The 26,996-nt window shown below is 59.0% G+C and overlaps 1 protein-coding gene and 1 pseudogene across 33 annotated transcripts in view; both read right to left on the bottom strand.

The window, feature by feature from the left end:
- MCF2L (MCF.2 cell line derived transforming sequence like) overlaps positions 1–26,996 on the bottom strand; it is a 214,763-nt gene that overhangs the window by 94,987 nt on the left and 92,780 nt on the right. For 4 of the 33 annotated variants that reach the window (XM_054665597.2, XM_024348380.3, XM_024348385.3 and 1 more), the window contains exon 1: positions 2,287–4,101. The exons of the other annotated variants lie outside the window; for them this stretch is intronic. In XM_054665597.2, coding sequence (XP_054521572.2) covers positions 2,287–2,359 — 73 coding nt within the window. In that variant the 5' untranslated portion in view covers positions 2,360–4,101. Of the gene's footprint in view, positions 1–2,286; positions 4,102–26,996 lie in introns of those variants that run through there. 33 annotated transcript variants of the gene reach the window in all.
- LOC107968004 (uncharacterized) lies at positions 23,338–26,991 on the bottom strand (annotated as a pseudogene).

The raw sequence follows: 26,996 nt of genomic DNA, 5'->3' as shown, positions 1-26,996 counted from the left end.
CAAGTGACACCAGGTGGCCTCTATGTAGTAGGGACCAGCTCCCCGAGGACACTTGTGCCCCGGAGGGTCATGCCAGAGCCAAACCTCCCTACTCGCTGGGCCGGGGGGAGGTGTGGCCTGCACCAGCCACGAGGGAAGGGCCACAGCCTGGTCTGCCTGGAACACATGTTAAAAATGCCTAAAGGAGAATGAGAACAGTCGTCATAACAAATTCTTTCCTTTAAAATTAAAAACAACAGTCTGGACTGTACCACGGTGACCTCTCTGTGGAATCCAAGTGTCTCAGTCCTTCTGCGCCTCCCCCAACTGGCACCCTCTGGGCCCGAGGACAGACTCTCCAAGGCCAGTGGGGCTCGCCCCACCCTGCATTTTACCTTCTGAGAAAGGTCACCCACAGGTGGCAAGTTCCTTCCAGGTCCCTAGGCCTCTGCAGGAGGGGCACAGTGAGGAACACAGGCCTGGCTGACCCTGGCTGACCCTGGCTGACCCTGGCTGACCCTGGCACCGACAATGCTTCTTCAATGTACCCTAAGAGGACGTGAGACACTAAAACAGAGCCTGGAGCAGGTCCCGGGTCTGATCAAGGAACCGTCAGGGCTCAGAAGGACAATCCCTCCTCTTGTCCAGGGTGGTCCTGGCTTTGCCTGGTCCTTCAGGAGGGAACTGCAGGATGGAGTGGCCAGGGCATCAGGGGTGTGAAACCAGGGGGCACCCAGGGGACACAACCTCTCTTAAAGCAGCCACCTGCCCCTGCTCACACCGGAGCCTTCCACGGTGCCCCACAGCCAACCTCAAAACCCAGGGGGCCACCTGCCCCTACTCAACCCAGAGCCTTCCGCGGTGCTCCACAGCCAACCCCATAACCCAGGGGGCCACCTGCCCCTACTCACCCCAAAGCCTTCCACGGTGCTCCACAGCCAACCCCATAACCCAGGGGGCCACCTGCCCCTACTCACCCCGAAGCCTTCCATGGTGCCCCAAAGCCAACCCCAAAACCCACGGGGGCCACCTGCCCCTGCTCACCCTGGAGCCTTCCCCAGTGCTCCACAGCCAACTCCATAACCTGGGGCGGCCACCTGCACCTGCTCATGCCCTCACCCAGGCTAGAGTACAGTTGTGCAATCATACCTTATTGTAGCCTTGACCTCCTGGGCTCAAATGATTCTCCCCTCTCAGCCCCCCAAGTGGCTGGGACTACAGGCACACGCCACCACACCCAGCCTATTAATTTTTTTTTTTTTTTTTTTTTTTTTTTTTTTTTTTTTTACAGATGAGGTCTTGCTATGTTGCCCAGGCTGGTCTCAAACTCCTGGGCTCAAGCAATCCTCTAGCCTTGGCCTCCCAAAGTGCTGGGATTACAGGCGTGAACTGCTGTACCCACCCAGTTCTTTACTTTAAAATTGGAAACTTTAGATGTTTATTCATTGCCGTTGATAGTTAAGGTCTGATTCAGTAAAATTCACAAAGATGCTTATTTTATGAATTATTCATCAATACTTGGCATAAGTACCCACTGGAAAATATAATTAGGACAAATCTCTTGAAAACGAATACTCCATTCTTAGAAAAGCATCAGCAAAACCCAGGCTGTTTCCTCCCCACGTGGCCCCTTCTCCAGGGACCTTGCCCCAAAGCTCCAATTGTCAGGATGGGGCCAGTGTGGACCAGCAGCCCCTGAGCCCTGACCAGACCAAACGCACCCAAACCTGAGACCACAGAGGCCGCCCAGCCGGGTTCACAGGCTTGGCCAGGGGCCTCCCACGTCCTGCTTACCTAGAGAGGGCAGCTTGTCATGCCTTGCACCACGGGTGGCCCCGCTGTGGGGACAGCAGTGGCTGGGCGTCCCCTCCAAGGAGGAGCCGCAGCCCCTCCACCAGCCAGACGTGGGCGCTGCCCTCATTTGTCCACATAGCCTGTCTATGAAAAACCTCGAACAAAGGAGCCAGTGGAAAGGTGATCCCAGACTTCTGGGACCAGCACAGACAGTCCCTCACAGGCCAAGGGCAGAGGCGGCCCCACTGCTCACCAGGGACCCCAGGGCCATGGCCCTAAACCATCCATCGGGCAAGGCCCGTGCACACCTTCCCTGCCAAGGAACAGGGCTCCTCTGGTCTCGGAGGCACCCACCCCAACATCCATCCCCGGCATCCCCCAGCCCCGGGCTTCTGCCCCAGCAGCCTCTGAGGACAGGGCTGGGCCCAGAACGTCCACCCCCACCCTGCATCCCCGCACTGTCCCCCCACGACACCTTCCGGGGAGGCGAGGACCCGCCCGCGCCCCACGCACCTGCGCCGGCCTTCAGCAGCAGCCACAGCGCCCAGAGGTCCCGGCACAGCAGTGACAGCCGGCTCACCGTCATGCTGCCCAATGCGAGTCAGGAGTCCCGGACCCGGCTCCCGGAACGCCCTTCCCGGGCACACAAAGGATGGCGCAGCACCAGCACCATCTTGGCCGCGAAGCGGGGACGCCACACCTTCCTGGGTTTGCTGCGCAGACCTGGCCTCTGCAGGGCAGCCAGCCGGCTGCTCCTCCCAGGGCCTCCGATTCGATGTCCCTGATTAAGGAGCAGCATCGGCTCACTTATCCTGCTGCAGGCAGCTTAACTGTTGCGATCCTGGCGACAGCTGAGCCCTGGCCGGGGAGGCTTCAGGTTCCTGGTGTTGCTTGTCTAGACCCTCCCTGCAGGGGCCCCACACTCCGCCAAAGTCCCATCCACTGAGTGGCAGGGACCTGAGCTGGCAGGGGCCATGCTTAGCAGAGATCCGTCCCCTGAGCCAGCCCCACAGCTGTGGGGACCTAGGCTGAGGTCCACATCCCCTGTGCTAGCCCCAGGGCTGCAGGGACCTGGGCTGGCAGGGATGAGCTGTCCGGAGAGTATGCTGACCCAGGGGGCCAAGCCTTCTGCCCCTGGCAACACACGCCCATGGGGAGTTGAGCCTTTGAGTGCCCGGGAGGCAGCTGCGTCTGCTGTTCTCATCCGTCTGTGGTCACTGAGTTCCTTTTAAACCCATGTGAGCAGGGGCCGTTCTCAGAATACCCCTGCACCGAGAACACAGAAGGCAGGCTCCCGGCTGCCTCTCTACTTTTCCAGGACCGGGAGGGGGATACTTAAATACGTCACTTGAAAACTGGCAGTCCAGGAGGGGGCTCCTAACCGCTGCCCTGGGTGGGAGTCCCACAGAGAGCTCGTTCAAACTCAGGTTCTGTCCCTGACGAGCTCCCAAGTTACCTGAGACCATTTGTCCAGGCCCAGAGTTTGAGCCGAAAATCCCAAGGAGCTAAGGGGACCAACGCACATCTCCTGAGAATATCACACCCAGTGCTGGAGTCAACGCACATCTCCTGAGAATATCACACCCACTGCTGGAGTCAGCCCCAGCCGAGAAGGCCTGGGAGGGGTGCTGGGTTTGGGTGGGACCCCGGCCTGCTATGTCCCTGCTGGCCCGGGCCTCTTCCGGCGCCTTTCTCCGCAGAGCCTCACATGTGCACTGCCTCCTGCCCTGCGTGTGCCCAGCACAGCACAGCCAGCCCTCCAGGCTTCAGCTTCTCCCGCTGGGAACACTGGCTTCCGGGGGTGGCTGACCCCAAACGCCAGACACCTGGCTCCTGCCTCTGGAAACCTCGGCTCCCTCAGGTCCAAATGCTTGCTGGAGAGGAAAGCGTGGCCTCGCCAGGCCCTGCCTCTGGGAACATCAGCCATGGAGGCTTTTCTTGCAGCCATGATTGCGCTGACAAGCACCAAAGCTAAGTCTGGAAGCTCACTCTTCCTCCTGGGCCAAGACTCTCATCTCCACGCTGCACACAGTTAGGGGAGGGATGCCTAAGAGGGGCCACTGCTTCCTCCACGCCTGGGTCCTCTGAGAGGCAGCCTCATCCCTGGGGCAGGAATGTCGCTTCTGCAAGCCCCTCTGCACCCACTCACGACCACCGAGGGGCTGTGATGTCCATCCATAATTATTTGTCCTCCCCAGCCCAGCCATCCTTCCCTGTAAGTTTGGACCTAGGGCTGGCTGGTGCCCACGGTGTGAGCTGCCCCCTGAGCCACAGCAGGTTTGGGCTCTGCACATTGACCCAGACCTCCTGTGTCTGGGATCTCTGTGTTCCTACCTTCTGCCGTCAGAACGCATCCCAGATGAGCTATCCCTGGAACACGAGCCCCGGGGGAGGCCACGGCATCATGGCCCCTCACGCCGTCACCACGGCACCAGCCAATGCACCTGCCACCTGCACCTCAGCCCTGCCTCCGCTCTCGGGCCTGCCGGCGTCTTCATTCTCGGCCCACTCGCCACCTGTGCCTCAGCCCTGCTTCCACTCTGGGGCCCTCCAGTGTCTTCATTCCCAGCCCACTCGCCGCCCGCACTTCAGCCCTGCCTGTGCTCTGGGGCCCTCCGGTGTCTTCATTCCCAGCCCACTCGCCACCCGCACTTCAGCCCTGCCTCCGCTCTGGGGCCTGCCGGCGTCTTCATTCCCGGCCCACTCGCCACCTGTGCCTCAGCCCTGCCTCCACTCTGGGGCCCGCCGGCATCTTCATTCCCAGCTGACTCTAATGTCCGAAGCATGTTTTGCAGGCACAACTCCTACATTATCAGCCGGCAGGGGCACAGGAGCAGATCACGGTGCCACACGGTGGGTCCCCTCACAGCTGAGCACAGTCCAACGTGTCCTCACCTCCAGCTTCCAACCCCCAACAGCAAAGCACGCCCAGAGGCCTCAGGCTTGGGACACACGTACCAAACACCCCCTCTCCCACAATGTGCTCAAGGCCTGCAGAGACCCCCGAGGCCCAAGGCCCACCTCCTCCCTCGGTGCTCCCAGCACTGGAGGACACGGAGGGCTGGGACGTCTCAGGCAGCCAGCCGCACAGCGGCCGATGCAGATGGAGCGAGCAAAGATCAGCCGAAAAAGAAGACTGTGTTCTGAGCAGGAGGCTCTCACAGAAGGGCCTCAGTTTTTAAACAGAGGGACAGTGAGCGGTGCCAGAGGCTGTCCTCTAAGGAGAGGGCGTCGTGTGGGGAAGGAAGGGCCCCTGGTACAGATGCAAGGACCCCGAGAAATCAGCTGCTCCCCTCTTCTGTGCGTCTCTCCTGGCCCCCGATGTCTTGTCACGCTGAAGTTTCTGGTGGGCAAAGGCCGTGCTCCTTCAGGGTACACAGTGGAGTCTCACGGATTTGCTCAACAAGCAAGGGGGGCACGCAACAGTCACCACAGGGCAGACCCAGGCGGTCTGGCCCCAAGCCGGGGAGGACCTGGCCATCTTCAGGAGGGACTGGCTCACAATGGCCCTGTGCCAGGGAGGCCTGGCCCTGCTCTGTGTCCCTGGGGGGCCACAGTAATGCCCATCAGAGGCCGGAACACGTGGCCCGAATCACACACGGGAAACCATCCCGGGCTCATCGCTGTGGCCATGGCTGCTCACCCACCGTTTCTCACTCAGTCCAGGAGACTGAGGGCTCCCCACCCACAGCTCTTGACCCTTCCAGCTCCCTGCTGACCAAGTCAAGGCCAAAGGCATCCCTGCAGCTTCTCTGGCTGGAGATGGGAAACAGCTTTCCTCCAAGGGCCGTGGGAGCTCGCACGGCCTCAGGCTGGTTTCTGTCCAGTTTCCGATTCATAAAAGCTGTTCCAAGCACCTGGACCTTTAGCCAGAGACAGTGCACGTGAAACCACACCCACAGCAGAGGCCTCCAATCGGCGCAAGACAGAATCGACCCCACACCTGGGATCGGGAGCGCAGTAGAGAAGCCAAGGCCAGGCCAAGTCGATGCCAGACACACAGCCGTTCCCCAGGGACACACATTTTGAACACACGACCATCCCATCCCCCAGGAAAGCACATTTCTTGTGATTTCTTGCAGGCTTCCCTTTGGTGTGATTTCAGACCCGTCCTGGGAGCCCAGTCAGCTCCATGAATAATGTAACCAATCACTCCAGCCTCCTTGGTGAGGCCTCCAGGACCCTCCAGAACCCTCCAGAAATGTCCCCAGCCCATTTCCCCAACAGCCCCGGCCAGGCCTGTGGCTCACGGCCTCCTCACGCTTGGCCTGGCTCTGAGCTCCCCCTTCCCTGACATGCCAGGGCCCTGGGTTTCTAGTTGTTGTATTTGGTATGCTGTTTTCCAGCTTTTTTACACATTTAAGTTCTGCCTTCCCAAGAACAGCAGTGAGGAGACTTCATGCTTTATTTGGCCCTTACTTTTTATTTGTGTGTTGTGCTTTACAAATGTGCCTAGAAATTACGTGAATGACCATGTCTAGGAGCTGCGCTGTGCACGGGGTTCGGAACACAGGATGGAAAGTGGCCCAGGCACTGCAGTTTGAGCCCAGCAGGTGCCCAGTGGACCCCGGGGCCCTCAGTGAAGTGCAACACAAAGGCCCCGCACACATGGGCTCACGCAGGGCACAGAGCCGACGCACCGGCTTCAGACAGCTGCTGCTGCGGGTAGGCCCAGCACCTCAGCCAAGAGCCCACTCCTGCCCTGTCCCAATCAGTTAAACAGGAAGGTGCTCCCTGCCTGGAGAGGAAACCACACACGCCAGCCCCGGATCAGCAGCTCTGAACAATGAGCGTCGCCACGCTGGTCCCTGCACCTTGGGGACACCCGGGGGGCCTGAGGCCCGTGTCCAGCAGGAACTTGACCCATCGCTTCCCACCCCCAGGAGCTGTGGGAGTGATGGCACCAGGTGTGACGGAAGAGGGTGGGGTGACCGACCTGGATGGGGGGTTGCTTTCTCCACCTCCCGGATGGACAATTTCATTTTACAAACCTGGTCAGCCCTGTCTGGAGACATCAGGCTGTGGGGTGGGACCTGCTGCACAAAGCAAACAGCTAAACCTTAAGTCAAATAAAACACCTCTGTAGCAGCAGATGCAGAGGGCGCGGCTCACCAGGTGGCTGGGGCTGAAGGGACAGAGGACACGGGGCAAGGGTCAGTGACACCCATGCCCCCCAATCTGCTGTCCACGTACGGGGTCCCAGCTATGGGTGACGTGGATGTCTACACAGGTGTCTGCAGGAGCTGCCTGTGTAACACTGCTCCGAGAGTCTGTCTGCCAGCTCCTCGGCTCCCACCCTGTGCAGGGGCAACAGCAGCAACCCCATCGCAAACCTGGAAGCGCAGATGGCATCTGCTGCCTGGGTTCAGTGCAGCAGAGAGAGGGAGGGCAGTGTGTTTTCCTGGGCCAGACCCACCGTGGTCTTGGTCTCAAGACTCACCCGAGGCTCTCGATGGGAATTCGGGGCTCTGGGTCTGCCACTGAGCTGGGAAGTTGCTCTCCCCAGATGGAGACGTGAGGACGAGATGATCTCAGAGTCCCTCCGTTCACGGGAAGTGGCCGCTCAGCTGGGAAAGCAGTGCAGGCGAGGGCGGCCCGGGGCTGGCAGCAGCACCCGCCTAGGCCCAGCTCCCGCAGCTGCCCGGCCACACCTGAGATAGTGAGGGCGGGACTGGCCCGGCGGCTGCCAGGGTGTGTCCAGATCTGTGCAGGAGTTTCATGGGGGTGGCGAAGCCAGAGAAAGCAGCTGAGGATCCTAGGCAGGGGCTCAGCTGTGCACAGACGCAGACAACACAACACAGCCCCCATCTGGGTGCCGTGGGCGGCACTGCCAGCCATCAGGACTCAGGAGAGAGGAGGGGCGGCACCAGGTCTCCACCCACAGGGCTCACCAGGAGCCTGGATGCCATCCTGGGCCATGAACCCATCTGAGGACGACAGTCTCGGGACCATCGGGCGCATCCGAGAAGGGCATTCCCGGGCCCGTGGGGCACACCTGAGGAGCACGGTCGCAGGATGCCGTGGAGAAAAGATGGAGACGCAGAGCCTCTGAAGGGCACTGCACACTCTGGAACACCATTTCCCCAACAGACGTTCCACATGGTGGGAAACATTTGCGACATTCTGGGTGGAAAATCACAGCACAGGTCGAGCCTGGCCCGTCCCAGCCCCGCTGCACACATAGCCCAGGGTAGCACGGCCCATCCTGGCGTGTTGGGGTCACTACAGCTGGCTAGATGCAGGGACCAGAAACATTTCCATTCTTTTGTCAAAAACTCTCTAAAGTCAACGCCTTTTATTTATTTTTTCTAGGCAAGGCCTCACTCTGTCACCCAGGCTGGAGTGGAATAATGCGATCTCGGCTCACTGCAGCCTTGATCTCCAGAGCTCAAGTGGTCCTCCCGCCTTAGTCTCCTGGGGTTACAGGTGCACGCCTCCAAGCCTGGCCTACATTTTATTTTAAATGCCATTTACCTTTGTGATGTAGGATAACCTTAGAAGATGACGAGGGCTGGCCCAGCCTTGGAGACTGCATGAGTCTGGTGGCTTCGGGAAAAGGGGAGGTCTCTAAATGGGGCCCTGGGAGGGGAACTCGGGACTATGTGGGGAGAAGACGTCAGGCTTGGATCTGGTGAAGGTCAGCCTGGCGTGGGGTGAGGGCAGGGCTGTACTGTGCTTGGGATGAATGTAAAGGCTGCACCCGGCATCACTCCCCGGTGGCCCCCAGGTGCTGCTTGGCATGGGGATGTCAGTTCCTGTGGGTGCGCCCAGGACTGAACGGACTTCCGGGCCACACCTGCTCACTCACCTGGTAAGTCAGATCCCACCCTTCTGATGCCACAGGGAGAGAGGAGTCTGGGGTAGAGGGCACACTCTCCCACTGCTCTCCCACTCATCCCCCCGTTCCTGTGGAAGGAGGGTTCGGTGACAGGATGCCAGCAGCCCGCCACCTCCACCCCCAGAGCCACACTCGTCCCTGCATCCCGCACGGTCCCACACGGGGCACATCCCGGGGGTGACTTCAGGCCAGCAGGCCTTGGAGCCACAACGCCGCAGGCTCACCCCACCACCGACCCCACCTCGGCCGCCAGCTCCCCTCTGCTCTCCTGGGGCAGAAGTGGCAGCCCCGAGACACTGCCACCCCGCAGCAGCTCACACAGCGGCAAGGACAGCAGTTGCAGTGCCAACACGTACTAAGCACCAACTGTATACTGGATGCTGCCCTAAGCTCTCATACAGCTTAGTGCTGACGGTATACTGGGCGCTGCCCTAAGCTCTCAAATGGACCCTCTTTCCTTCTTTCTCTTAATCATATGCTCAGCAAACAGGCATGTTCAGGAGGCGGACAGGCTCGAGAGCGAGCCCCGGTCTACATCCCCATTCTGCTGGCTGACAGGAGCTTCGTGCCCTCAGAGACGCCCTGAGCCTCCGTGAGCGAGTCTGTAAAACGAGGGGAGCCCGGGGCACGGGCACAGTGCCTCGACACAGCGGTGTGCCACCAAACAGCCGCATCCTGGAGAGGAGAACACGGGAGGGGCAGACACACGTGAGTGCCACGCAGGTCAGAGGATGCGACACCGTGTGCAGAAAGGTGACAGGACAGGAGGGGATGGAGGGAGGCGCCCCTGGGGACCGTCCTGGAGCCGAACCTGGGGAAGTCTCCGCAGCCCGGTGCACACGGACGCCGGCGTTGTTCCCCTTTTTGGGCGATAAAACCGAGCCACACACAGGTCGAGGGCTGCCTGAGCTCACAGGGGAAGCGCAGGCCTGGGTTTGAGCCCAGCCCGCTGGCTGCGCAGCCCCCAACCTCGGTGGCCTTTCCGACTCACTCTACCCGACCTGTGTAGATGGGACGGCTTGGGAGGCCCTTATGTCCTGCCCGCAGCGGCGACCCCAGGCAGGAGAGCGTGTGCCCGGGAGGACGCCCCACCCTCGGGGCTGGATTTACTGCCCGGGATGAAGGACATCGCGCGGCCTCACCGCAGGCTTCCCCGCAGGCTTCCCGGCTCTCCACACATTGGTCACCGCGCCCAGCTGTTCAAGCAGCCACATCCCTGACCAGCGGGAAGAAACGAGACAGCTCACCAAAGGGGAATCCAAATGTCTGAAAAGATTTTCACCCATATTTTCCCCACTCTCACACACTTTTACAAACTCAGCTCAGAGATTCATGAGGAACTGCCCCACCGACAGCCACCTGGGCAGCCCTGCCAGCCCCTGCCCGAGACACCGGCACAGACAGTGACGTCAGCTTGGCGTCCCCACGCGCCGCGCCCCGTTGGCAGCCACGCCCCTGCCTGAGACACCGGCACAGTGACGTCAGCTTGGCGTCCCACGCACCGCGCCCCGTTGGCAGCCACGCCCCTGCCTGAGACACCGGCACAGACAGTGACGTCAGCTTGGCATCCACACCTGCCCCTGCCCGAGACACCGGCACAGACAGTGACGTCAGCTTGGGGGGTCCCAAGCGCCGCACCCCGCATGAAGGTGCTTTTTTTTAATCAGGAAAAAGACGAAGGCGGAGGGTCGGCTGGGACCCTGTCCTGGGTACTGCCCTCCCACCCCACCCCTCCTCTGCTGTCTTTAAAATGAAGTTGTGTTTGCTGCTGTTGTGATTGTGCCTTTTATCTGAAGGGAAATCGAGCTGTGGATCTCACCTTCTTCGCCTTCCGATCTAAGGGAGGGGAAAATCCTACCCACCCAGGAGGCAAACACGTCTCTTAACTGGAGGCAGATCTCCAAGGTATCTGTGGTGTCATCTTCACCCAGGACCCCATTCCCAGCTCACACAGCCACTTCTGGTGCTAAAATGGGACGGGATCACCTAACCTCTCCCTCTGAAGTCTGTCTTGACTGATGGCACCACCGTCCACCCCAAATTCCAAGCCCGACATCGTGGGGCCATTGACGATGACTTCTCGCTCCCTCTCTCCAGGAAACATCCCTAAGCCCCGTCCCTCCTGCCCTGAAACCTCTCTCCAGGCACCCTCCCCCTCCCCTCCCACTGCCACTTCTGTGGCTGCGATCCTGGAGCCTCATCCCACGCCTGAACGACTAGGGTGGTCCTAAGCCACTTGTTTCCATGCAGTCCCTCCCGACTGCCACCTGCTCCCTGATTACCTTGCTGAAAGCGGAGTCTCATTTCACATATCTGCTAAAAGCCCTCCTGGCGGTCTCTGTGGCTAACAGTCAAATTCCTGGACCGGTGTTGACACCAGAGCCCCCAGGTCGGCCCCTACTGCCCACCAAGCCTCTGCCCAGGAACACCCGCCATGTTGTGTGCCCGGCGCTCCCCCGCCGCCATGTTCACACGAAGACATCACGTGGCTTCACCGGGGCTGTGCCATCTGCGTCTCCATCACCAGATCCTCCCCCTGCCTCTGTCAGTACAGCCTCTCTGTGGCCTCCCCACGCCCCGCGCGACCTCTCCCTCCGCGGCAGCGCGTGGTAATCTCTGGCTTAAAAGCCACCTTACTGCAGAAGCGGGAGCTTCTCAAGGCAGCGAGCCGCTCTCTCCTCACCCCCATGGCCCATGGACTCCTGCCTGATGCCCGCGCACGTTTGGCAGAGACTGAGCCGGGGCTGCCACTGTAAGTATTTTGGGGTTTGCACCAGGGTCTGACCTCAGTGTAGACACCCTTACGAGATGAACACACATCGCAGAGAAATGTTTTCTTTTGTCCCAGCTCAAATATAATGTGAAAGTCAGTGCTTTTAAAGCCAGAACTGAGGTGAACTTTTCAGTGTTCCCGATGTTCTGTAGATTTACAGTATAGGAGACCTAATGCAATAAAAATGATTGGCTACGAAACACCAAGGGGAGAAGGGTAAGTTACGTAAGTGCCAAGTTCCACCTTTCCCCAACTAGAATATTCGGTGTCCATTTCACAAAAACGAGACTGGGCTGAGAAGCTTCCACATCATTATTCAGTGGGCCCAGCTCACTGCTTCAAACTCAGCTTCCTACAGGCCACGCTTATTTCCCTAATCCACTCCCAAGGAACAGACGTGCAGCCACTGAGGATGAGAAGTGGCCACCACAGACGCACGGCGGGAACGTCTGGAGCGCCCTGGGCGGGTGGTGGCTCTCCCCACAGGAGCATGGCTTCCCCTTCCACCGCCCTCACTGAGACGGGGAAGTCGGGCAAATTCAGACTGGGCCTCATGACATCAGGAAGCACGGTCCAGGTTTAGGCAGATTCTTAGATACACATCCATTGGCTCCCACTAAACATGGCCAAGTATCTCCTACAGGCTGGGTATCCCGTATCCAATATGCTTAAGGCCAGAAATGTTTCGGATTTTGGATTTTTTTCAGAGTTTGGACTATTTGCATATACATAATGAGACATTTGGGACGTGACCCGAGTCTAAACACGAAATTCATTTATGTTTCACGCACACCTCATACACGTAGCTTGAAGGTAATTTTATACACTGTTTTAATTTTGTGCATGAAGCAAGTTTTGACTGTGACTGTCGGGTCAGGTGTGGATTTTCCACCTGTGATGTCATGTCAGAGCTCAAAAGTTTCAGGTTTTGGAGCATTTTGGATTTTCTAATTGGGGCACTCAACCTGTAATAAAAAGGGAATACTTGCCTTGTTTAAATAAATATTTTAAATACAGTGAGATCACTAGGGAGGGTAAGACAGGTGCTTTTAACAAGAAATTGTTTTCGTGGGCTGAATCCCACATAGGCCAAGCCCTGTGGAGTCGGCTGTGGTTGAGACCAGAACCAGCCAAATCCTGCCCTGCCAGACATGACTTCCGGTAACTTAACCCGCAGGGAAGGGATCCTGGCTCTGAGCAAATGACCCCCTTTCCCCGCCAGGGAGCACAGCCTGCTGCAGAGCATGAAAATCAGGGTCACAAACAGCAAACGCCAAATACACTCAAAAAAGCAAATTTCAGTTGCATCCTGAGATGTCATCTTGAGGGTCTGTCTTTATAAAATCATTTGCAAACTTCTGATAGATTTTTGAAATACTTAGCAACTTCTAATAAAATTTCCAATGTTCTAATGAAGTCACACTTTAAAAATCTGCTATTATTTCCTTGTGGAATGAGTACCGTAACTGGATAATGTGTCTGAAAGGTGTTCGTATCCTGAGAGACACCCCCCAAAACACGGCGAATCAGGTCCTCGGAGACACCCCCCAAAACACAGCAAATCAGGTCCCGGGAGATGCCCCCCAAAACACAGCGAATCAGGTCCCGGGAGATGCCCCCCAAAACACAGCGAATCAGGTCCTGGGAGACGCCCCCCAAAACACAGCGAATCAGGTCCCGGGAGATGCCCCCCAAAACACAGCGAATCAGGTCCCACACAATGTGTACAAGGTTAACAGAAGCAGGTGGCAGGCGGCCGGATTTCGCAGAAAGCCTCAGTGAGGGCAGTGCTGTGGCCACGCTCAGGTTCAGCTGAGACTGCTTCCTGGAAGGAAAGATCCTGTCCCGTCCCCTCCTGCAGGCCCCACAGAGCAGCTGGACCCAGGTACAGAGCCCCAGGTGCAGAGCCAGGTGGCCGAGGCCGAGCAGGCTTTCTTTGTTTTTGTCTCTGTGGCAACAATGTGCCAGCAAACACCTGTAGTTTACTGTCACATGGCTGCAGGGTGGAGGCTCAGGGGAGGAGGCCGCGGGTTTTCAGGAGCCCGTTCAGCCAGCTGTGCTCTCCTCAAAGCTGATAAGCACGCCGGTTCTCCTTACCCCAGGTCATCCCTGCCCGTTGTTTAGGGAACAGGGGGTGATTTTTGCTTTCCCTGCAGCATTGGGCCTGGCCTGGCCTGGCACAGAGCAGACGCTGGGCACACCCTTCCCAAGTAAGTGAAGAAGGACACGATGAAGAAAAGCACCCCTGGGACCTTTGTCATCTTCTGCTAATTCATTTGTTCTTAGCTCCACACAGAAAACAGTTTTGTTTTCTGAAAATTCGTGCCTGTACATAGAAGTCGTGGAAAGTCCTCTGAACTGCTCTTGGCAATCATGGAAAGCAAAGGTCTCCTTGCAAGAGCAGACCCCTCCATGTGATTCTGAAGGAAACTGTGCGAGGGTCTCTGCCAGCCACTGCTCCCCGCCTCGGCCACCGGGTGGTTTATTATGTCACACTTCTCAAGGCACCGTATGTGGGATAAGCACTTGCACTGGGTTTGCTTAGCACACTCTTTACTTTGTCCTTGAAAAACAGGCTTCTCTGGGGTGAAGACAAAGTGGTCTCCTGTCCCCGAACTTACCTGACACTGCAGGGTTTGGAACAAATATCCCACGACAGGGCTGGACCTGGTGTAACCACCACATTCTGTAAGTTCCAGGGGTCTTTAAACATAAGAAAGTGATGAAGGGTGTGGTAGTTCCTGCACTTTCAGGATAGACAAGGTTCCCACAAATCTGAATGGTTTAACACAGGGGTCTCCAAGCCCCGAGCCACAGACCGGTACTGGTTGGGCTGCACAGCAGGAGGTGAGCGGCAGGTGAGTGAACAGGGGGTAAGCAGGAGGTGAGTGGCGGGTGAGTGAGGACTGCCTGAGCTCCGCCTCCTGTCAGATCAGCAGTGGCGTTTGATTCTCCTAGGAGCAAACCTATGGTGAACTGTGCATGCGAGGGATCTAGGCTGTGAGCTCCTTATGAGAATCTAATGCCTGATGATCTGAGGTGAACAGTTTTACCCTGAAACCATCCCTACCCCTGATCTGTGGAAAAGTTATCTTCCATGAAACTGGTCCCCGGTGCCAGAAAGATTGGGGACTGCTGGTTTAAGAGATTGGCAAATTAGAAAAGAAAGCATCACTGAACTCGCATGGAGTCTAAGAGCTCAGGAAGGACTCGGGCGTGGTAGCTCCATCCCCTGTTCAGGAAGGACTCAGGCGTGGCAGCTCCATCCCCTGCTCAGGAAGGACTCGGGCATGGCAGCTCCATCCCCTGTTCAGGAAGGACTCGGGCGTGGCAGCTCCATCCCCTGCTCAGAAAGGACTCGGGCGTGGCAGCTCCATCCCCTGCTCAGGGAGGACTCCGGTGTGGCAGCTCCATGTCCTGCTCAGGGAGGACTCGGGCGTGGCAGCTCCATGTCCTGCTCAGGGAGGACTCGGGCGTGGCAGCTCCATGTCCTGCTCAGGGAGGACTCGGGCGTGGCAGCTCCATGTCCTGCTCAGGGAGGACTCCGGCGTGGTAGCTCCATCCCCTGCTCAGGGAGGACTCCGGCGTGGTAGCTCCATCCCCTGCTCAGGGAGGACTCGGGCGTGGCAGCTCCATCCCCTGCTCAGGGAGGACTCCGGCGTGGTAGCTCCATCCCCTGCTCAGGGAGGACTCGGGCGTGGTAGCTCCATCCCCTGCTCAGGGAGGACTCGGGCGTGGTAGCTCCATGTCCTGCTCAGGGAGGACTGGGGTGTGGTAGCTCCATCCCCTGCTCAGGACAGAATGTCCCTCCAGGCCGCACAGAGCTGCCGAGAATTAAAACACACCACACCCGTGCACCCACAGGCACCAGCTCCGCAGGGAAAGGTTCACGTGCCCGGGCCCTGCTCCCCACACCAGGCAGGTGCTGGCCTTCTCCACGACTTTCCTTTCCACTATTTTAGAAATACATTCTTATCATGGCAGGGCTGTACCCCAAAGGTGCTTAACAACCTTTTTGGCTCACCATGTAGAATTAAAAAAAAAAAACACAGTAGACGAGGACCACAGAGAGCATCATGCATCCCGGGCAGAGGCAGCTGCACCACCACACACGGTGTGTGCATGTGCGCTGCCACAGACGCCGTTGACTTCCCTCTGAATTGGTGCAAACTCCTGGTCTCAGCCCCAAGACGAGTGGCGTGTGCACCTCCAGAAGGAGGCCTCCTCGCCCCGCAGCCTGACCCTGTGACTCTCTTCTAAACACACTGTTTATTCAGAGCAATCTTCTGATGCCCAGCCCTTTTCCCCTTCTCTGAAGAACAAAAATATAGAGCAGGATTCCAAGTAACTGTGACAATGGGTGTGTGTTGCTTGGATGAGGCTGTCCCCTTGTGGGCTGGGCAGGGTCAGTTCTGGTCATTTCTCACAGGTCCGCTGTGATGAGCGGGACAATCCCACCACTGTCCACCCACAGCGATGGTGCTCATGGGTACTTCCCACACCCCTGCCAGACTTCACACTTTCCAGACACACACTGGCCCCTTCCAGGCCCTGGACAGGGATGAGAGGCCGGATGGGGGCGAGGGAGCCCAACGCCCAACCCTCTCACCACCGTGCAAAGACCAGCAAGCCACAGTATGGAGGACTTCCCTTTCCTCTGCCACTACCATGGAAGTGAAAACGTTGCATGCAGCGCAGGCCGAGGCCTCACACCCGGCCTCCTCCTTAGTCTGCCAGACCGTTTTGGGCAGAGCAGCTAAAATCTCTGAACTCCAGGACTCAACTGTGCGGCTGCAGAAGGCCAACTCTGCTTCCCCTGCTGGGCCTCTCCGACTTGGTTTTAATTTGTCTGAGGAAGGGAGTGTGAGCAGTGAGTGAAAAGCAAGAGAGGAAAAAGACCAATGGGTGCTGGTGCTGACCTTGTGCTGGGTGGACCAGGGGGCAGACAACGAGCCCTGGGCTGCGTCCACAAGGTCCCTGCCCCCCACCGGGGGCTGCAGGTGCTCCAGGCCCACGCCACCCTCTGCGTGGCTGCAGACAACAGCGTTTCGGGAAAGCGCTGGAAGGGGCAGGTGGAGGGAGATGCCTTCTGGGACCCCATCCAACCTGAACCTGAACAAGCTGCAGAGACCCTGCGGCCCTTGCTGTCTGCGGCCCTGCAGCCGGGTGAAGAAATGGCTTCAGGGAAAGGCAGCTCCACTGAGTGAGTTCACTGGGTGCCATCTGCGTAAAAGGACCCACCGAGATGGAAATGCGGCAGCCCAGGGTGGCTGTGGCCCCGTGACCTCATGTGCTCCAGCTCCGACACTGGCTCCGAGTTCCACCTGAAACCTCCCCGGAGCCTTGGGCAGGACGCCAGCTTGTTTTCTTATCAAATCTAACTGCATATTGGCCAAGAGTGGCTCCTGCCACCCTTGAGGCATCCCCACAGTCCTGAGAGAACCCTAGACAGCCCTGGCAGAGTGCAGCGTACGCGCCACTGTCGGGGGAGTCCCCACGGTCTGTGAGGCAGGCAGGGGAGTGAGGGCGCAGTGCACACCCGGCTGCAGGACTGAGGCCCCGTGGGCAGGGTTGGCACCCTAGGCCCAGTGTCTACCCACAGGCAGGCAGGCCCGCCCAGCAGACCCTCCGATAGGGCTTCCCTCCCTCAGGGGGTCCCCAGTGTCACAGAGAGGTTTGCGTGGCTCTTGCGTTTCTGTCCTAACCAGGGGGCCCAGGGGACCGCCTGTCCTCAGAGACATCCCGTGGTCTCCCGGGAGCGCCGCCACTGTCTTAAACACCCCTGTGCGGTGGGTCCTCCGAGGGCAGTGGGACCGTGGGGAGGTGGGAGGTTTGGGGGAAGCCCAGGTGTGAATGGGGCGGTGGTGGTGCTGACGTCTACTAAGTTCCTGCTGTGTCCTCCCGCACCATTCGTGGGACGCTCTGACAACCCTGTGATGCGCATTTCTCTCCGTGACTTCCTGACTCTCCTCATCTGCAGAACGGGTGAGTTCAGAAGAGAGTGGATGCAGTTTTATAAACAGCAAAGCTGCGACTCTGAGGACAAGGACTCAGCACTCTGGGCCCTGGGAAAGCGCCACATGGCATCCGGCCGCGGCCCCATCCTCACAGAGACTGTGTCTTCACAGGCAGGATCAGACCCCGACCGCAGGTCATGCCAGGCAGACACACAGATGGCATTCAGCCAGTGAAGGGGCGAGCCCTCGTTCCAGGGCATTTTCTGGATTTCAAGGTGGAATGAAGGAAATGCCTTCTGAGGCAGGAGACCTGCTCAGCCCCACGCATGGCCCTGGGGGCTCACTGACCATGGGACAGGAAGAGGAAGAGTGGCCGGGGCTCACAGCTCCCTGCACGGCTGACCGTGGGAAGCTCTGCATAAACCGGGCTTCGGTGTGCCGGGGCCGATCCTCAGGCACGTCACCGGGTGTCCCATGGTCAAGGGGACCAGCAAAGTGTTCGGTCACGGCCTTGTCTCTGTCCTGCACCTGCAGCCGTGGCCCCCGGACATCAGAGCTCTCAAGACGCGGGGCAGCCTGGTGCAGGCTGAGCCTCCAGCTGTTTGCACAGTTTGTGAGGCTCAGGCTTGCCAGACAAAAGGAGGTTATTTGCTTTTGGTAACTGTGACATAAATTAGGGTCAGATGATAACTTTAGGGTGAAAAGCTCATTTGCTTCTCGTCCCCACTCCCTGAGCTACTGCAAATTCCACAGGGGACACAGACTGCCCTGTGGAGCACGGGGCATCCACAGAGGGCACCTCCACGCCGCCTCACCCAGAGGCCGCCTCGACTGCTCCGAGCACACCACCTGCGAGGGACTCACAGGGGACGAGGAGACTCACCCTCAGCCACGGACAGCAGCCAGGAGCACCACTCAGAATACAGGTAGTAGCTTTTCATTTCTGCCACAGAAATCCGGACAGCCTTTCCATCCCCCATGGCGAGGATCAGCTGCCGGGGAGGACGCGCGCTGCCCTGGGCTCACCACAACCCTCTCCTTGTAACAGGACCTTTCTATGCTGAACTTTGTCCCCTAAAATCTGCATGAGGGACCAGCTGGCTTTTTACTTTCATTTCACCCACTACCTGGGACAGAGCACGCCAGGCAATTACCCTCCTGGAGGCCGATTCCTGCTCCGCCCTGATGTTTACATGCAGGTCCAGGCGACACACCGTGCCCGCCCGAGAGGAACTTGAGGAAAAAGGAACAAGCCTGAGCTGTTCTTGCCTTGGGTCCAGGCACAAGGGACCCCGCTGGGGGCATGGCCTCCCTTGCTTTAAACAGGCAGCCGGAAGATGAAACGCAGCAGGTCTTCCGCCGTGCCTGGGGAGCAGCATATTCCTGGGGAGGCTGAGCCAGAGAGTCCTGTCGGGGGTGACTGCTTGCCAGTCTTCCTCCATCTGATCACGGCCCCAAATGCTGACACCACTGGCAATTGGAGGGATGGACAGAAGCAGAGGGGCCTCTGAAGGAGGATAAGCTGCACAGAGACACCGGGACCCGCATCCTGACGCCCTCTCCCCTTCCAGCTTTCCCTCGAGGGAGTCAAGTGTGATTGCCGAGGGATTGGTTCCTCCCAGAACAGCTTTTGTTTGTGCACGATCTTCGATCCACATGTTTTCCTTTTTGCACGCGCTACCAGGAAGCTTAAAGGGGAATTCCGCTGAGATCACTCACCCCGGGTGCCTCAGATGTATTTATCTGCTTCTTATGGTGAATCCTGATTCTGTTTGAAACTTCCTGTGCCAATCTCAAACACGTTTTATGAAGAGAATTTCTAGGCCAGGCGCAATGGCTCACGCCTGTAATCCCAGCACTTTGGGAGGCTGAGGCGGGCGGATCACATAAGGTCAGAAGTTTGAGACCAGCCTGGCCAACATGGCGAAACTCCATCTCTACTAAAAATACCAAAAAAAAATTAGCCGGGTGCGGTGGCACATACCCGTAATTCCAGCTACTCGGGAGGCTGAGGCAGGAGAATCGCTTGAACCCAGGAGGCAGGGTTGCAGTGAGCCAAGATCACACCATTGCACTCCAGCCTGGGTGACAGAGCGAGACTCCATCTCAAAAAAAAAAAAAAAGAAAAAAAAAAAGGAGAATTTCTAAATTCTAAGTAAAACAATCTGTTTTTCTTGGCTTAATTGGAACTCAGCTCCAAATACCCCAGGGCAGAGCAGCACAGGTGGACCCTGGGAGATCCGGCACCCGGCGAGGGTGCTGCTGTCTCTGAAGTATGGTGGTATCTCTGCCACCATGCCATGCAGGACAGAGGGGAGATGGACAACCCTGGCACCGGCCCCAACCTCCACTCAGTAAACAGACAACATCCACTCTTGGTTATCAGAAAATCTCCACCTGCAGCTACATTTTCTCCCAGCACCGTCTCCTCCGGGCAGAGGAGGCTCCTCCTCCACGTGAGTGGAAGTCCACCTGCCTCCTAACCCAAAGGGGCTCTTTTCAGTGCTCAACCCAAGGAAAACAGCTGCAGCACGGGGAGAGGTCTGTCCACAGTGATGCAGAAGCCAGCCTGACCCAGACACACGGGTGGACGGGTGGAGGAGGAGGAAGCCAGGCAGAAGGGAAGGCCCAGGAGGCTGCAGACACCACGCTTCCCCGGGGCCACAGTGCGTCAGAGCACTGAAGTGTCCGTCACCGCCTCACATCCTGATGACCAAGGGCAGAGCCAGCGAGATAAGGCAGGCGACAGAGCTGTAAAGAGGCCACAGGCATCCGACGCTCCTCCCGCCTCCCTGTCTCCGCCTCCCTGTCTCCGCCTACGGCTCTGCCGTGCCCAGCACCACGGGCTTTGGAGATGGGAACCTGCAGCGTGGCGGGCCTCAGATGTCGGGTGCCGCATTTACAGAGCTTGACTTAAGCCCCGCTGCCCCTCGAGGTGCAGGGCAATGCCTGGAGAAGGCCACCTGCCGGATAGAAGGGAGGAGGCTCATCCTGCAATTGTGAGGTCCGGCCTGGGTTTCCGCAGTGCCACTGGGCACACTCCCCAGCAGATGGGAAGCCAAAGACATGTTAACTTTTTTATTCTCACGACACAGAATTAACTTCTAGGAGTTTCTGGTGAAAAATCCCATGGTGAATCTTACTGGAGCTTCCCGTCCCTACCCAGCTGCCATGAACCTGCAACCCTAGACCTGTGTGAGGGGCCCTGCTACCCCCTCACCTCCAACAAACCCTGAGGTACCTGCTGAGTGCTGCGTCCCTGCTACAGCCCGTGGGCCGCACCTGAACCTCACCTCAGGCCTTGCACTGAACCGGCCTGGCTGCCCCCACCACTTTCCACGCCCAAAGGCATCAGGAAGTGCTTTCCCCAACCTCCCCACCGGAACCAGCGCCTCCTGAGCATCACAACCATGGACTCGGGGACGAGCTGCGCCCCAGCCCCAGCCCCAGCCCAGCTCCTGAGGGTTCTTCCACCGACACCCCCTCCACACCTCGGCGCCCCTCAAGCTTCCATCCTCGCCCTTGTTCTCTGCAATTTCCCTGATCATCCTGTCCTTTGTCACGGCTCCAGCTGGGTGTCAGCTCCAGCCCAGACGTCACTTCCAACCACAGACACGATCACAGACATCACGCCAAGCCCCTTATGCAGCACGGGCTCAGCCACTGCTGGGACAGCTCACCCTGTCCTGAGGGTCCGCGGCATGGTCCCTGCCCAGCTCTCCCTCACCACGTCTCCCCCCTCCCACAGCACGCGAGAGCAGGCCTCTCGGCACAGCTGTGACGCCCGCCTCCCACCAGACACAATGAGGGCTCAGCAGCCTTCCGTGGCGCACACCCTCCTCCGCAGGAGGCCCCCCAGACTCCCCATCTGCCGCACCTCCCACCTGATGGGCAGAGGGGGCAGAGCCTTGGGGAGATGCCCCCGGCGACCTGCCACGGAGCCTGGGCTCGCTCTATCCCTAGGTCCCCTGCTGCCACCCACTCTGTGGCTTCCTGCAGTCCGCAGGCTCCAGGCCCCATGGATGCGGCCACCCTTGGCCCAGCGTCCAGTCCTCTCCACTGCACGGCCAACATCTTGGAGAAAGCCTCCATCACTGCTCTTCCTACGCCACCACATCCTGTGCCTTCGGCCCCAGCTCAGAAATCCCCTTCACGAGGTGGGCACGGCCTCTATTACTAGGAGTACGTGGGGCTTCTCTGCAAATCCCCTTCACGAGGTGGGCACGGCCTCTATTACTAGGGGTACGTGGGGCTTCTCTGCAAATCCCCTTCACGAGGTGGGCACGGCCTCTATTACTAGGGGTACGTGGGGCTTCTCTGCAAATCCCCTTCACGAGGTGGGCACGGCCTCTATTACTAGGGGTACGTGGGGCTTCTCTGCAAATCCCCTTCACGAGGTGGGCACGGCCTCTATTACTAGGGGTACGTGGGGCTTCTCTGCAAATCCCCTTCACGAGGTGGGCACGGCCTCTATTACTAGGAGTATGTGGGGCTTCTCTGCAAATCCCCCTCACGAGGTGGGCACGGCCTCTATTACTAGGGGTACGTGGGGCTTCTCTGCAAATCCCCTTCACGAGGTGGGCACGGCCTCTATTACTAGGAGTATGTGGGGCTTCTCTGCAAATCCCCCTCACGAGGTGGGCACGGCCTCTATTACTAGGGGTACGTGGGCCTTCTCTGCAAATCCCCTTCACGAGGTGGGCACGGCCTCTATTACTAGGAGTATGTGGGGCTTCTCTGCAAATCCCCCTCACGAGGTGGGCACGGCCTCTATTACTAGGAGTACGTGGGGCTTCTCTGCAAATCCCCTTCACGAGGTGGGCACGGCCTCTATTACTAGGGGTACGTGGGGCTTCTCTGCAAATCCCCTTCACGAGGTGGGCACGGCCTCTATTACTAGGGGTACGTGGGGCTTCTCTGCAAATCCCCTTCACGAGGTGGGCACGGCCTCTATTACTAGGGGTACGTGGGGCTTCTCTGCAAATCCCCTTCACGAGGTGGGCACGGCCTCTATTACTAGGGGTACGTGGGGCTTCTCTGCAAATCCCCTTCACGAGGTGGGCACGGCCTCTATTACTAGGGGTACGTGGGGCTTCTCTGCAAATCCCCTTCACGAGGTGGGCACGGCCTCTATTACTAGGGGTACGTGGGGCTTCTCTGCAAATCCCCTTCACGAGGTGGGCACGGCCTCTATTACTAGGGGTACGTGGGGCTTCTCTGCAAATCCCCTTCACGAGGTGGGCACGGCCTCTATTACTAGGAGTATGTGGGGCTTCTCTGCAAATCCCCCTCACGAGGTGGGCACGGCCTCTATTACTAGGGGTACGTGGGGCTTCTCTGCAAATCCCCTTCACGAGGTGGGCACGGCCTCTATTACTAGGAGTATGTGGGGCTTCTCTGCAAATCCCCCTCACGAGGTGGGCACGGCCTCTATTACTAGGGGTACGTGGGGCTTCTCTGCAAATCCCCTTCACGAGGTGGGCACGGCCTCTATTACTAGGAGTATGTGGGGCTTCTCTGCAAATCCCCCTCACGAGGTGGGCACGGCCTCTATTACTAGGAGTACGTGGGGCTTCTCTGCAAATCCCCTTCACGAGGTGGGCACGGCCTCTATTACTAGGGGTACGTGGGGCTTCTCTGCAAATCCCCTTCACGAGGTGGGCACGGCCTCTATTACTAGGGGTACGTGGGGCTTCTCTGCAAATCCCCTTCACGAGGTGGGCACGGCCTCTATTACTAGGGGTACGTGGGGCTTCTCTGCAAATCCCCTTCACGAGGTGGGCACGGCCTCTATTACTAGGAGTATGTGGGGCTTCTCTGCAAATCCCCCTCACGAGGTGGGCACGGCCTCTATTACTAGGGGTACGTGGGCCTTCTCTGCAAATCCCCTTCACGAGGTGGGCACGGGCTCTATTACTAGGAGTATGTGGGGCTTCTCTGCAAATCCCCCTCACGAGGTGGGCACGGCCTCTATTACTAGGAGTACGTGGGGCTTCTCTGCAAATCCCCTTCACGAGGTGGGCACGGCCTCTATTACTAGGGGTACGTGGGGCTTCTCTGCAAATCCCCTTCACGAGGTGGGCACGGCCTCTATTACTAGGGGTACGTGGGGCTTCTCTGCAAATCCCCTTCACGAGGTGGGCACGGCCTCTATTACTAGGGGTACGTGGGGCTTCTCTGCAAATCCCCTTCACGAGGTGGGCACGGCCTCTATTACTAGGGGTACGTGGGGCTTCTCTGCAAATCCCCTTCATGAGGTGGGCACGGCCTCTATTACTAGGGGTACGTGGGGCTTCTCTGCAAATCCCCTTCATGAGGTGGGCACGGCCTCTATTACTAGGAGTACGTGGGGCTTCTCTGCCCTCCTTGGAGCCCACTAGGCCCCTGGACCTCTTTCCAAAGCTCCTGAGCTCTTGTCCCTTTGTCCCTCTCATTGGCCCCATGCTCTCTGCTGGGGCCCCCACTGCCTGACCCCTCAGACAAGGCCTCCACTGCTGCACTCTGGGCCTAGTTTCCCACAACCTTCAGGTCCAACACGAGCTGAGCATCTTCCCCCAGCCCTGACCGGGGCCTGCCCAGTCCAGGCCTGGAAACACAAAGGGGCATCTGTGACTCCTCCACCTTCCAATCGGAGACGCACATCCTGGGACGAAAACCTGTGAGGTGCCGAGCTCCTGCCGAGGGAGACAGCCAGGGCTGGGAGACGGCCGGACAAGGCTCAGTCCCCAGGCGCCCATGCCAGGTGGGTCACGCTGGCGGCCCAGGCAACAGGAGGCAGAGGGCACTGGGCTCTGAGCCGCACCCGCACCGCCCGGCCTGGAGGGGGAGGCCCCACACCTGGGCTATGCGTCCCCCTGCCTGTGCCTCGGGGTGTGGACCCTGCCGGGAGCTGGTGGTCATCCAGTCTCAGGCTCGCAGGCCCAGGGACCCAGAGTCTGCCTCTCACTACGCCCAGGTGATCTGTGCCACGGAGGCCGCTCCCCCCAGATGCCACGGGACCAGGGCTCGGTGCACACTTCCTTACAGGATGGGGGTGTCTCACCGCCCTCACATTCCAGCCAAGGGCAGGACGTGGCTCAGTGAGTGTGAACGTCGTGGACGATGTCTTCACGGGGGACCAGAGCACCGCAGAACTCACAGCGGATGACACTCTCATCGCCTTGTCTCCCAACACTGCCACCGCAGAGAGGCCCTGTCGCTGTGAGAGTTACAGGGACAAGTTCACTGTAGCTCCTGCATTCTCCTGCTCCCACAAGGAACAGGGTGCTACCCCATGGTGTGGAGACATCTCGGAGGTCCTTATGTACAGTGAGGGGATGTCTCAGGAGTTCTCAGGCACAGGAAGGGACGTGTCGGGGTCCCCAGTGCACAGGAAGGGACGTGTCAGGGTCTCCAGTGCACAGGAAGGGACGTCTTGGGGTCCCCAGTGCACAGGAAGGGGACGTGTCAGGGTCCCCAGTGCACAGGAAGGGGACGTGTCAGGGTCCCCAGTACACAGGAAGGGGACGTGTCGGGGTCCCCAGTGCACAGGAAGGGGACGTGTCAGGGTCCCCAGTGCACAGGAAGGGGACGTGTCAGGGTCCCCAGTACACAGGAAGGGGACGTGTCAGGGTCCCCAGTGCACAGGAAGGGGACGTGTCAGGGTCTCCAGTGCACAGGAAGGGGACGTGTCAGGGTCCCCAGTACACAGGAAGGGGACGTGTCAGGGTCTCCAGTGCACAAGAAGGGACGTGTCGGGGTCCCCAGTGCACAGGAAGGGGACGTGTCGGGGTCCCCAGTGCACAGGAAGGGGACGTGTCGGGGTCCCCAGTGCACAGGAAGGGACGTGTCGGGGTCCCCAGTGCACAGGAAGGGGACGTATCAGGGTCCCCAGTACACAGGAAGGGACGTCCTGGGGTCCCCAGTGCACAGGAAGGGACGTGTCGGGGTCCCCAGTGCACAGGAAGGGACGTGTCGGGGTCCCCAGTGCACAGGAAGGGACGTGTCGGGGTCCCCAGTGCACAGGAAAGGGACGTGTCGGGGTCCCCAGTGCACAGGAAGGGGACGTGTCGGGGTCCCCAGTGCACAGGAAGGGGACGTGTCGGGGTCTCCAGTGCACAGGAAGGGGACGTGTCGGGGTCCCCAGTGCACAGGAAGGGACGTGTCGGGGTCCCCAGTGCACAGGAAAGGGACGTGTCGGGGTCCCCAGTGCACAGGAAGGGGACGTATCAGGGTCCCCAGTGCACAGGAAGGGGACGTATCAGGGTCCCCAGTGCACAGGAAGGGGACATGTCAGGGTCTCCAGTGCACAGGAAGGGGACGTGTCGGGGTCCCCAGTGCACAGGAAGGGGACGTATCAGGGTTCCCAGTGCACAGGAAGGGGATGTGTTGGGGTCCCCATCTCCAAGCCCCCACTGTGCTCATGTCCAGGGTCTTAAGACTTCAGCTTTGGGAGGGTGGTGGGGCGTGAATGGAGCACTGGTCACCCTGGCTGTGCGGGATTCACGCACAGCCCCTGGCTGCCTCCCTCACACGGTGCTGTGGTGGATGTCAGTGGACTCGGAGGGAAGCTGGGATCTGTTATTTTAGCCCTGGGGTACTTGCACCCACACGGTGCACGCTCAGCTGACCGGTAGTGAGTGACACAGCCCTCCTCAGTGTTACAGGCTCTGTCCATGCCCAAGGCGGGGGAAAGGGGAAGGCAGGGGAAAGGGAAAGGCGGGGGAAAGGGGAAGGCGGGGGAAAGGGAAAGGCGGGGGAAAGGGAAAGGTGGGGGAAAGGGAAAGGCGGGGGAAAGGGGAAGGCGGCAGCCTGAGAGGCTCTCCTGTGCATGGTGGCCCTCCTGGCCGGCGCCGCTCAGCCCCAGGACAGTCAGGCATCGCCTGGATGTGTTCGCTGCCTCCCTTTCCTCTCCCTGACGCCCACCTGCCAATGCCCAGCCGCCGCCCATCCATCTCTTAAATAAACGCTCCCAAACTCCGTGGGGAGCCAAGTCAAAGCAGGGGCGGGGGCTGGCCCCAGCCAACTTCTGCCCCACGTTCCACAGCCCACCGTGGTTCCAGGTCGCCAGACAGGGGAAAGGGCAGGATGGAGCGGAAATCAGCAACAAGCTCCTTTCTCCCCCTCAAGCCAGCAGAATGCCCTTGCTCCTCTGAAGTGAACAAAAGCACTGGCTGTGACTTGTGAGAGTTTAGGCTGTTCCATCGGGCCGAGCAAACGTGCTGTTCCTGAATGGCATTGTTGGTCCACCTGGCCTGGGCCACGCCTGTGACAGCTCTGCACCCTCATCCCACCCAAAACACACCTCTTGTGATGCAAAGGACACCCACCTGCCCACAGACCGCGTGTGCCCGGGGAGCCTCATTAAACCCACCACTGCCGCTTCCCTCGCTTTGAGTCCACTCGTCTTTCCAATCAGAGCGGAAATTCGTAAGCCCAGGTTCCAGAACTGCAGGACAGGGCCGACCCAGAGATGTACAAAGAAAACTGGACCCACAGACCTGGAGCGGGATGCCCAGCAGTCATCTCTACCTTTTTAAAAAGTCTCCGAGCTGCACAGGTTTTTGCTGGTCAAGTGGTGAGAGAAATACCCCAGGGAGGCACCTGCCCGCAGAGAGGACACCTGCAGAGGGGACACAGCACCTGCCCCCATGCCCTGCGACCCCATTGTATCTCA

Source organism: Pan troglodytes, chromosome 14 (assembly GCF_028858775.2).
Source record: "Pan troglodytes isolate AG18354 chromosome 14, NHGRI_mPanTro3-v2.0_pri, whole genome shotgun sequence".
Classification (NCBI taxonomy): domain Eukaryota; kingdom Metazoa; phylum Chordata; class Mammalia; order Primates; family Hominidae; genus Pan; species Pan troglodytes.
Note: the sequence above shows the minus strand (reverse complement) of the source record. Positions and strands in the feature narration are given on the sequence as shown.